General features: G+C 37.6%; 1 protein-coding gene across 5 annotated transcripts in view; it reads left to right on the forward strand.

The window, feature by feature from the left end:
* The window catches only part of LOC145407186 (synaptosomal-associated protein 25-like), a 143,599-nt gene extending 131,857 nt beyond the window's left edge, over positions 1 to 11,742 (forward strand). For 3 of the 5 annotated variants that reach the window (XM_080278220.1, XM_080278222.1, XM_080278221.1), the window contains exons 5-7: positions 2,921 to 3,046; positions 4,215 to 4,359; positions 10,588 to 11,742. In XM_080278220.1, coding sequence (XP_080134346.1) covers positions 2,921 to 3,046; positions 4,215 to 4,359; positions 10,588 to 10,656 — 340 coding nt within the window. In that variant the 3' untranslated portion in view covers positions 10,657 to 11,742. Of the gene's footprint in view, positions 1 to 2,920; positions 3,047 to 4,214; positions 4,360 to 6,375; positions 6,548 to 10,587 lie in introns of those variants that run through there. The other 2 variants (XM_080278223.1, XM_080278224.1) reach the window with 1 other exon arrangement.
* Positions 11,743 to 12,885: the final 1,143 nt, after the last annotated feature.

The following is a 12,885-nucleotide window of genomic DNA, read 5'->3' on the forward strand; positions in this document are numbered from 1 at the left end:
CCCTGATATTCCTGTACCCTATTCCCAGATCTCTTATTACTAACTGTATTTCTTTATCCTAATGTCTGGGATTTTTTTTTTTTTTTTTTAATTTTTTTTTCAAGTACTCAGATCACCATTTTATCTCTGTATTTTCCACAACTCATTTTCCTGATTTTGTAGTTCCCTGATTTCCTGACACTTGCTTCATCAGTTTTTTCCTAAGTTTTGATTCATATTGCATTTCATTTGTTACTTATTACTAACCTATTTTCCACGCAGTCATCAAAATTTACCTGTGTTTTGTTTTGGTTTGTTTTTGTGTGTATGTATTTTTGTTACAGCATCTCATCTCCATCTCTTGCCCTCCCCCTGACTAGTTATTGTTCCCCATCCTAGATTGTCTCCCTCCACACATCCTGATTTCTGTTTTAGTCCTCCATCCTCCCCTATCTTCTTCCTAACTTCCTGCTTTAGTTCACCTCACCATCTCCACCTCCTCACATCCCAATTCTCTTTTTCGTTTCACACCACCTCGTCATCTTCCTCACTTTACAGTTTCCTGTTTTTGAATTCTATTCTGTACTGTCTTCTTGTCCACTTCCTTACTCCCCATCCTAGATCTCCATTCTACCCAGGTCCCCCAGTCTTTTGGATATTTACCGGGTAATTCTCTCCCTCCCTGCTTTCCAGTCCAGTGTAATGTTTTCAGCTCTATTTTTTTTTTCCCTCTCATTCTCTAGTCTCTGTTATCATACTTTCCCCTTCCCTACTTTTCACAGTGGTTGTTTTGTAGACATTATGGTTTCTAGTTCTTTCCTTGTTATTAACTGTCTTCCCTCCTACCTTTACCTTATGTTTACATTTCATCTAACTCCATTCACTTTCTACCACCATGCTGTTAGTTTATAGATTGGAAAAAAAAAAAAAATGTGTTTTTGCTTGCATATGTAATATGTTACTTGTTCACTTCTGGATTATTTTGTCACTTATCTTCCTATTGGGTCACTTTGTGTTGTTTTCCTCTCTCTCTCTCTCTCTCTCTCTCTCTCAAGTATGTATTTACTGAGTTTCTCAGTTATCTGTTTATTTAAGCTGACTCCCATCATGTATACCCAGTTGCCATAGATATCCCTACCTTGATCACACACCTGATTCCCCCATTTATATCCAGATAATGCATGATCACTTTCCACGCTCACTTCTTCCTCATGCTTTCCCAGTATTTTAAGGTGCAGTGTGTGGACAGTGATATTGCCTACTGTTAACCCACAACATCAACTTCATACCATTCTTCCCTGGTGCATCATATCAGAGTCACCTGTGGACAAAAGAAATACACTGTGTCTATCATCATAGAAATATTGGCCAGACAAGGAAAGGAAGGAGTAGAAGAAGTGATGTACTAGGCAAACTTTAGTCCCACTTAATTTACTTTTTTCTCTTTCTCTTTCCTCGTCAATTCACACTGCCTATTTTCTTGACACTTATGGAGCGACATTTTAATATCCCATATTCCTTTCAACTCTTTCCTCTGGCTAACAACTTACATTTTACTTTGAAGATTTGCCCACCTAGTGTCCTTTATTTTTTTTTTTCCCCAGGTTATAATTGAACTTCCACTTTGTTCCCTGTATCATTGTTATGTCCTTCCCTTCCCATACCTTACCTAGCCATTCCTTGTCCTTTCATCCCACCTCCTTTACACTCCTCTCCTGTCGTCCCACTCCCTCCCCCACCCTGTCTTTTCATCAGTACCCATCCATTCCCTTCCTTTCAACTATTCTCATCCCACTCTTGTCCTTCCATTATTGTCTTTCCCTTCCTGGTCCTACCATATCACTATAGTCCTTCTCTTCCCACTCTCATACCCTTTCATCATTTGCCTTCCCACTCCTGGCTTACCATCATTGCCCTTCCCTTCCCACTCCTGTCCTTCCATCATTGCCCTTCCCTTCCCACTCCTGGCCTGCTATCATTGCCCTTCCCTTCCCACTCCTGTCCTTCCATCATTGCCCTTCTCTTCCCATTCCTGTCCTTTCACCATTGTCCTTCCCCTCCCACTCCTGTCCTTCTCTTCCCACTCCTGTCCTTCTCTTCCCACTCCTGTCCTTCCATCTTTGTCCTTCCCTTCCCACTCCTGTCCTTTCACCATTGTCCTTCCCTTCCCAGTCTTCTCTTTTCATCACTGTCCTTCCCTTTCCACTCCTGTGGTTTCCCATCTCACTTTTCCTTCATCAGTATCCCTCCCTTCACACTAGTGTCCTATCATGGCAGTGGTAACTCCCTTTCCACTCCATTTCCTTTCCTGTCATCATCACTTGCCATCCTTTTCCTCCTTGTTCTCTTGCATCCATTCCTGTTCCACCAGACCTCTTACCTTCCCTCTCTTTATCATTCTCTGTGCTCCTCTCTTTCTGCACTCCTTATTTTATCAGTGATCCTCCTCGTTACTCTAGTACTCATCCTTCCCTCGGCTCTCGAGGCCAGACCATCTTTAGTTTTGGTAGTCACTGTAATATCCTTCCCATTCTTCCTATCATTATCAGTATGTCCTTCTTCCTGTTCCCTTTGTTCTTCACTCTTGATAACCTACCTTTCTCGCAGTCCTGTCCATCAGTAGTTCTGGCCATCAGTCTGAGTCCTCAGATCATCTATAGTGTTGTATTTTGAGGTGGTGCTGGAGATTTTACAGTACTTCCTTCCCTAGCAATTTGTTTAGCATATTGCACCTTAACATTCTCTTGTATGTTTATGTTGATGTAATACTGACATAGTTTGCAATTATAACATACAAGAAGATAGAGGTGTCATGGGCAGAATAAGTACTAAGAAAGAGGTATTATGAAATCTACACAGCCATTTAGAATACAGCCACAGCTCCACTTGGCCCCATCCTTGTTTTGGCCAGATAACCACCCCCAGCTCCCCCTCTTGGCAGGTCCTCACAGTTCAAGGAGGATGAGTCGACCTGGAGGGGGAAGGAAGATGGTGTGGTGAATTCTCAGCCCCAGAGGGTTATGGATGACCGCAACGGACTTGGTGCTTCTGGTGGATACATTGGCAGGTTAGTTTCCCTGTCAGCTCCCTCATGTTTTATTGCCTCACTTGACCTCCCCCTAGGCTGCAGCATACCTGTCAGATAGAGTGGATGTGGTGTCAGGGATTGGGAGTGGGGGGCGGGATTTTTTTAATCAGACTTATCAAAAAATTAAAATTAAGCTGTGCTTAAACTGGACAATTTTTTGTGTGTAATTCTTGCTTTTAGAATTACTTTTTTTTTTTTTTATACGAACATTATATTGTTTTCAGGGCAGTTATTTAGGAAGGATTCTCATATGGCCGTGTCCATCTGAACATGAAAAACTTCCAGCAATAGTCAGGGTCTGATGCATCAGTTATGCAAATTGTAATGCTCCATTTTATGCTTAATCATCGCATAATATTATTATGGATGATATGCTCAAATAATTTTAAAAATGCAGGAGTAGTATACGAATGATGTTGGTTTAACGAACTTTTTTTTTTTACAACCATGATCACTGCTCACTCAGGGACACAGACTTCCTCACATTAGTATCCTGTTTTTCAGTAACATGTAAAACAAAACTCAACAGATGAAGATATTTGGGTTTGCCAAGTCATAGCCATTCCCTTATGGTTTCTGGGTCCTCCAAATTAAACTCTGACCAGCATATACTAAATGCTGTCATTCTCCCCCCTGACAAGCTACATTTGAATTCGCAAGTATTTTCCAGGTAGTAGTCCACTTCTGTATTATAAGCATCAATATAGTCATAATAGCAGCAGCATCACTGACATTTGTCGTCACTGTTTGTATTGATGTACTGATGCATGTCTTATCAGTACAACTAAACTGGAGAAAAGACAGTCATTTGTCTTACTCGCATGGTGACACTCACTTGTTTTCATGCTGTGATAGACAGGTGTGTGTGACCACCTTTGAAAGAATTTCATTGCTCTTGCCTTTGCTTGAAGATATCCCCCTGTGGGCACAGCTTTAAAGACCAGTAACCATTTATGTCACTGAGAATATTGATATTGTACACTGTTTATAACTTAATAGTTTGGTTGATGAGGATTTTTTTAAATATCAGTAAAATACAAAGTATATAGTGTCCACAGATGTTATAAGATACCTGTGGAAATATTAAGTCATAAAGACACAACCTTACCACCTACCCATACTGAGCAGTTGAACTTCTTGTGGGCAGGATTTCGAATGATGCACGTGAGGATGAAATGGAAGACAACATGGGTCAGGTGAACACCATGATTGGCAACCTGCGCAACATGGCTATTGACATGGGCTCTGAAATTGAGAACCAAAACAAGCAAGTCACCAGAATCAATGCAAAGGTCAGTGGTACAGTATGTATGAGTAGAGTATATGTTGAGTGTGAACATGGGTGGATGGGGGAGGTGTACGTAGGTGTATGCATGTTTCCACAAACTGTCACCATAACTGATGCAAAGATTAGTATGGAGAGAGAGAGAGAGAGAGTACAGTATGTGTGTGTGTGGAGTAAATGTCTGTTTATATGTGTATAAGAATAAATGTAAGTGTTTGTGTGCTTATGTAAGTGTGGGTACATAAATTGAATGTCTGTGTTTGTGCATGTATGTATACATATGTGGATGTAAAGAGTGAGTGTTTGTGAGCGTGTGTGGTTGTGTTTGTAAACTATTAACTATGTATGAGCAGATGTTTCCCACATCTTGATAATTAGGTGGTACCATTAACCAGATAGAAATATCTTGATGATTTCTTTCTCTACAGACAGTGAAGTTTTTTTTTTTTTATGTTTTCCCTCCTGTGCTTATGAATATATATATAAATATAAATAAATATATAAATATATATATATAATATAGATAGATATATAGATATATGTAAGTATATATATATATATATATATATATATATATATACAGATTTTTTTTTGTCTTTTAAATCCACATGTATAATCGCCCAAATAAATGATGAACCAATGCTCAGTACCTTTCCTTCAGAAAGTGGTACCTGGCAACTGTCAAGGCACAGTTATATTGTATTTCCTTTATTACACACTGGGAAGAACAGTTTTTGGGTAAATGACATGGAAAATATATATATAGTGTATATAACTGTTGTTACTTTATGTATCTCGTAGTATGTGAGAGGAAACCAAAATGAACAAAACTTGAGGCTTAGCTGTATGAAAGTGTGAAACGCACAGTCTGTCACTTATTGGTTTCTGAGGTTAAATGTGGAGAAACATTCATAATGCTTGTTTTACACCATAAACCAACAGTACTGAGGGAGGACTGTCACATAAAATTTACAGTTAAAAGTAATGTCCAAATCACCAGTGTCATCAAATCATGAATGTAAACATCTGAAAGTAGATTCTTATCCACACTTAAATCTCTGTGTGGAATGAAATTTGGGCGGGATAACAAAACCATGAGCAAACAGCGAAATAATAAAAGGCAACAAAGAAGAGTATCCACTGAATTTAGTGAAAAGCGGTGAAATTACTGAGGAACAAATAGTCTTTCACCTGAACCGGGCCAAGAGTTTCCTCATTTTGCAGCTTATTTCATGTAGTTCAATGGAGGAAAGACAGTACTTTAACTGCTCTGCAGTATTTCCCTGGCACTTCTTTCTGACTAGCATCATAGTTTAGTTTTCATCTATTTTTTTCAACTCAGCATTGAGGATAGAGAAATGGCATTTTTATACCAAGTTATTTTTATTGACAGTGAAATTTCAACATATAATAGAATCTGTAGGGCAGTCTCATTAAAGAACTGAAGACAGGATGGGTGGTGGTCAAAAGCAAGAGTAATAATGAAGAAACTAATGATGAATAAGTCACTGGTTAACCTTGCATATATGTTTGGAAGATTAGTGTTCTTTGAGTTCTTCAGCACCACAAATTAAGTTTGTAGAGCAGGCAAGTTAAACATGCCCCCCCCCCCCCAAATTATGTTGCTGTCTCAGACACGTTATCAAGGGGAGGGTTGCCAGATCTAGGGAGTTTTATCTGAAACTGAGAGAAAGTGAGTTATCACTTACTTGGGCAATTGTACATAATTATTCCATGAGATGAGTCTCAGCTCTATGTGGCTTTTATTGTATGGTTGTTTTATTCACCTCTGGCATATTAGCCCAGACTCATCCACTCTCACTCACTGTTAATTGCATGTGGGTCAGTCTTTTGTTTCTGTGTCTAAAATTTGCTTTATGTGTGAATTAATTTAATATAATTAAATTAATTTCTATTTTTTTTTTTTTCATATTTGTATTAGTGATTTTGATTGTGTTTTAATTTTGCCTTTCTTTGTGTTTTGATCTTTCTGTATGATCCATGCATCCTGTCCCTCCCCCAGGCTGCCTCAAATGTCTCCTATGTTTCCGAGGCGAGCGAGAAAGCTGGAAAACTGCTGAAGAACTAGTGCACTTCATTCTGTTATCTTTACTTCACTTTTTGTCCATTATCTCTGCATTCTCTTCCCTAGCTTACCTCACAGCCTGTTTTCTTTCCATTTATTATTCATTTTATCTCATTTTCTTTCTTAGCCCACCTAATTTTTAGTTGGCCTACTTCATTATAATTCATTTTAACATATTTTCTTTCTTCCCTCACCTTGCATTTTGTATTCCATACTTGTCTCATTGTCTCTTTCCTGTTTTTTCACATAACTTCTTTGGTCTAATGATGTTTTTATTTTATTTTTGTTACATGCAGATAACCTAATTCGGCTTAAGAAAGCATTTGACGAGCTGTTACTGAAGGTTAAATAAAATCTCTCCCAATTCAAAGTCACTCCTAAGCTAAGTAAAATTATTTGGAGAGAGCAGTGACGAGTCTTTGGGTTACCTAAGTTAATATTTTTCCCAGTTTGTGACTGATATTTTCAGTCATACTTCCTTGATTTCTCTTTGTTGATATTCTCTTTCATTTTTGTTAATTTTCTTTACGTGTTCAATTTTCTTCCCTCATTTTATATAATATTTCTTAATCCCTCCATACCTGTAATTTCTTTCATTCATTTGTTTATTTTCTCATTCGGTTCCATTCATTTCCTTTATTTTTTAAATTTTTCATCCATCACCTTATATTATTAAATATTTTCCTTCACTCATTTGAAGTTTTTCTAACCATCCATCATTTCTTATAATTTTCTGTTGTTTTCTTTCTTAATACTGTACCCCCATTTCTGCATTTCCTGTGTTTATGCTCTTCTTTTATTACTTTCCACTTTATTTTCTTCATATTCTCCATTCATATTTTATATATTTTCATTAATTTTAAATTGATCCTATTTTTTTAAATTCACTTTTATTTTTCGTTGTCCTTTCAACATTTTTGGTTCATGCATAGTTTTTCTAATCAGACAACCTTCTTTAATTTTTATTTTTATTAATTTTGTTCCTCCCTTTTACCTGCCTATTAAATTTTTTCATTTTCATTTGATTCCATAGCACCCTTCGTATTTACAGTATATCATTCTCTCTCTCTCTCTCTCTCTCTCTCTCTCTCTCTCTCTCTCTCTCTCTCTCTCTCTCTCTCTCTCATATCTGTTTCCCTTCCATTTGTTCCATTCCTCCTTTCTGTTTGTCTGTATGAAATGTTCAGCAGGAAGGTAATCATCTTTATATTATGTGGAGTAATTTTGCAGACATGCAGTATTTTTGAACCCTTGTAATGACAGTAAGGAGGCGTTAGTAGTGGAGGTGTTTACTTCCTGTGTGCATCCTTGCCTTCAAATAGTACATCGAAGTGCTGATTATGCCAGTTTTGCTAACAATATCCTGTATATTTTGTTGATATTATATATTTAAAAATCTAGCTTTGTCAGAATAACTGCAGTATTGAAGACCTGTTGACTTTAACTTGAGAGCTTTGGCTGTTAGAACTCTGTAACTTATGTGTTTTTGTGCCTATAATAATTTTGAAATGACAAAGTCTAGGGAAGTATGGGTATAATTTTTAAAATTCGATATCACTATGGAATATGCTGTATGGGCTTACTGACAGAGGTATTTACATTTTTGGCAGGAAGCTTGGACTTCTCTTGATGCTAGCCAAAGTTTGATGGTTAATGAAAGAATGCTGTTTTTTCTTTTATTCCATTAGTGATTTATTTTGCTGAGGGTCCAGTATATTTAATGTATGGGTTGAGTTGTGTAGCTGGCTTCACAGGAAATGATTACTGAAAGTACAGTATGTTAAGTTTTTGTTGGATATTGCAATATGTAGAATTTGGTGTTTTGAACAAGGTTTCTTTTGGTGTTTTTTGACATCACAGGACTGTGGGACAGAACTAGTGTTTTCCCAAGACCCAGAGATTTCCCAGTGTAGGCAAGAAAATAATCATTACATGCAAAAATATAAATGAATAATTATTTTTATTATTATTAGTATTCGTGCTCTGCCACGCTTAGTGATTGGTACTGGTACTGAATATACACTTTAGTGTTTGTGAGAAGTTATTTGCAGAAATCATATATAATTTATTATAATACTTCAAACTTATTAGACTATGATTTATCATCGCACCATAGAAAAAGTTATATCTTGTAACAAGAAGGGAAAATTCACTATTTACATCTTGTAAGACATGTATGTTCATATGGCATTTAGTCATTATTAATTTTAACTTTTGTAATACAAGCATATTTCTTGACACTAATGTGAGCAGTAAACTAAAGCATAGTTATGAAGGAATACATAAAGGGTTAAATGAGCAGAAGTATCAGAGTTTGCTAGTTGGGGCACTATTAATCCACTTAATATTATAGATGAAGTGTTATCAGGTGACCCAACAAATAGTGACATGTAAGATGGTTTCCTGTAATCCAGGAAACCAATAACTATGCTGTGTGATACCTATATAACCAAATAGATGCCTGATGGTCAGGTAAGGGAAAGCATTTCAATGAGATGTGGCACTTCAATGTTTATATCCAAGAGACGATTGAGATTTATTGTTCACAATGTCACGCAGCAATGAATGACTACATTTTCACCTTAATTTGACCTAGACTTTCATCAAGTTCATTATTTCACACAACTTGGTGGCAGAAAAAGACAGTACTGTGACTCTGTACTCTTTCCAAGTGACTTCTTTGTGAGTATCATCATATTCTAATATCACTTTATTGCTACACCTCATCTTTCAGTATGGATAGATGGCACTTTTAGGTAAAGTTAAGAGTAAAAGAGAGTATAGTCACTCACACCTTATGTCAGACTGCGTCAACAAACCCCCTACTCAGCACATGTTTAATGGGGCAAAGCAGGATTGGATGATTGATAATAGTAACAATAATAGTATGACCCAGTTGTGCATATATGTGTGTGTGTGTACACACACACACACACACACACACACACACACACACACACACACACAGAGTCAGTGGCACAGTCATTCAGCCGTATACTTAGTTTTCATAAAGAACCCGGCAGCTGAGAATGCCTCCTTGGCTGCAGTGACCAATACCAGAGTTATTAAGCTGGTAAGTGCAATACGAGTAATGGATTATGAACAAATAAGTATGAGGAAAAGTATGATATTTGAATTAGCTTGAGTTATTTTTATTATTTATGAGACCTCAGAATAAAAAGGAATCCCAAACTTGGGTCGACAAGTAAAAATGTTTTTCGTCTGGGATCTCACGATCCTGGGAAAGAAGCCCTGGTTTGGACTGTACAGTATAAAATTTTGCTAATTGAGTAACCTGTAGCATGTGTATTTTAGTGCAGCATATATAAAATTTATTTCATGTCAGTAAAAACCCCTACTTGAATCATGAAACTGTTCAGGTTTTGTGATAAATGGTATACTACTGGAACACTCATTATTTAGATGTATTTCAGCGATGGACATTTCCATATGGCATTGATTACGTTTTTTAAAAATTATATTTAAGTATGATTATTTTCCCTCAGTCATTGTGTCAGCCCTACTGATGACAGTTATCAGTAAAAGGTAATCCCATATTACCTTTTAAATGTAGCGACTCCAGGGCTGAGCTGCTTTAATGAAATATACGGGGTGGTTTGTAATTAGCGCTTCACTTGAAATTCACCTGGCTGCATGGTGTGTGTTACAGAGATGGTTCAAGCTCTTGGTGGGTTTGGCAGTGGGAATAGGAAATGAATATATGATGCAGGGAAGACACTGATAACACTGACCAAACCACCCTCACATTACATGAAAAATTGGTGACAGCGGATGAGGAGCATAGTACATTTGTGAGCCATAATTTCTGCTCACCATTTTTCATCTTGCTGCAGGCTGCGTGGAAGACTTAGCCAGGGAGATTCATACTAGACAAAGACCTGTTGTTCACTGTTAAGATGGAGTCTGAAGCTTTGTTAGACTGCACAAGGAGGAGTACACAGTAGCACTGTTATGTGAAGTGTGGAAATGCTTAGAACTACCAACAACAGGCCTTCATTTGGTGGGAAACCCTGACTGTGACATTCCTATGGGCAGACATGAGATTAGAGGATGACCAGGAATTATGATTTATTATTATACCTTTCATTGCTTTTGATGGTTGTACTGAGTATTGTTTACCCTCTTCAGGCTGGATCGAATACGGCCAGAGTCAACTTGGCCAACGAGAGGGCTGGCTCCCTGCTGAAGAAGTCATAAGTCAAGGGATGAAGGCCCTGTATCCCCACCCCTCCCCCCTCTGTTCTCAAACTCTCACTACACAGTCCCTCTCACTCCTCTCTTCCTTTTCTTGTCATCCATCTGTTTATTCTGTCTCCTTTCCCTCCCCTCCCTCATCCTATTTCCACCCCATTCCTTCCTCCATCATTTTTTTATCTTTTCTATATCTTCCTCTTTGTCTAATTAGAGGTTACCTTTGTTCCTTCTTTTTCCCCGTTATTTATCAAAACACTTCCTTACCAGTCATTATTCTACTGCCCACTGAAACCAGACACACTCCTCATAGACATTTTTCTACCCTACCAGGCCCCCTTCCAATATACTTCAGTAAGTCCTTGTTATATGTTGTCCTTATTATATATGATTTATGCTGTAAGTAACGAAAAACTTTAGAAAATTCCTTATCAAAGGTTAATTGCTACCTATAAAGCTGATTTGCCAATTTTTCCTAATTAACAGTACCAGCTATTAGGAAAAATTTGCAATATTTTGTAAAACACTGGTACAGCAGCATATCATGAGGATTTCATGAACTCCACCCCCCCACCTCACCTCTGAAAGTCACCCTTTGCCAGTCGACCCTGCAGACACCACTACAGAGACCAGCAAGCCAACAACATGTCTGCACCTTGAGGACTGTTGACCAAGGATACTGCTTCCCATCTAATCCCCTTAAGACCTGCGGAGAACTCATTGGTCTCTCATTCAGCCCATGGCACTGCAGCACCTCAGACCTTCAGCCAACCAGCGGGATCCATGTAATCCAGTCAAGTTTTTAAAATCATGGACTTTAGTATGGAATCTTAACAGTGATGGAGCATTTAAGGACTGTTAAGTTTTGCATCCATTTTGGAATTGGTTGTCTATATATAGCCCACTGTGATGAGGAACCTGTTAAAATTTCTCACGTCAGCTGGTTTGCAGTTGTAAGAGTGTGGGATGGGAGCAGTAATTTTAGGACTATGTTTACAGTCTTTGTGAACTGTCTGTAAACCATCCAATCCCTTAATGCTTTCCCAGTTTCCCAGTTCCTTACTCCCAGGTGTTCTCTTAACTTCATTAACCTTCCCTAACCTTCCCTGGTATATATATATATATATATATATATATATATATATATATATACACACTATAGTATACTCATCAGGCCAGGTTAACTTGTAATATCATCTACTAAGTAAGCTGTCTGTTGGTAACCCTCTTCCACCTCAATTTCCACAGCAGTGTTCTCTTAGCCTACTTGATTTTAACTTCATCCCCTTCCTTTTCATTTCCATACCTGCTTATTTGTCTAGAAAAAGATAAATGGCTTTTTTCTTTTTTATCATTTATCCTTTTCAAGACTGATTAATTTGTCCTTTGTTTTGACTCCAACAGTCATGATATAAATTTTCCTTCATCTTTCATTTCTTGTGCTTTTACTTCCATCCCCCAACCCCAGAAAGCATAATGATGACCACGACAAAACTTGTTACGCTCATATATAGTTGTTCACGTTTATATCAGAGAGAGAGAGTGGCATTATGTTGTTTTTGCTTATGATGTTTGTCTAGAAAGATAAAAGGTGTGAAAAGAAAAAAAAAGTGGCTGACATTTTGATCAATTCTTTGAAACTGGGTGATGTCCTTTTTAGTACAGTATGTTTTTGCCATTCACAGATTATTCTATTCAGCGTGGAAAAAGAGTCTCATACTGGAGTCAATTAAGGCTATATCTAACCCCACCAGTTTGAAGTCTGTCCTAAGCTGAATAAAATAAAATCATGAGGAGATGGCAGGAATAAAATGAAAGAGACGACTCAAGATTCAAAGGATTAAACGTAATTTTATTTTAGGTACTTTATTGTTGGTATGGTGAGGAAGTATTGGCACACTTCACTGGGATACAAACATTGCATCTTCTGGAAAGGAATTGACTACAGTTTTATGTGGATGGATAGAAACGTTGTTGACTTTCTTACCCTCCAGTGTAAGAGAATCTGTTATTACCATTTTGTGTAGCTATTTTGAAGGAGGTTTTTTTAGTGTCAACATTACCCATTGTCACACAGATCCAATCTAGTAGCAGTGACAACCACCCACCAAAACATACCATGTGTGCCCTTTATCCTTTCACATGCCTCATTAGTTGCACAGTGTTGGCAAGGTTGTGGTGGGTTGTGACTTGGGATTGGCTTTAACCCTCTTGAGCCCAGGGACATATTTTAAA

The sequence above is a fragment of the Coenobita brevimanus genome, chromosome 72 (genome assembly GCF_032717465.1).
Source record: "Coenobita brevimanus isolate Jiangsu-jjx chromosome 72, ASM3271746v2, whole genome shotgun sequence".
In the NCBI taxonomy this organism is placed as follows: domain Eukaryota; kingdom Metazoa; phylum Arthropoda; class Malacostraca; order Decapoda; family Coenobitidae; genus Coenobita; species Coenobita brevimanus.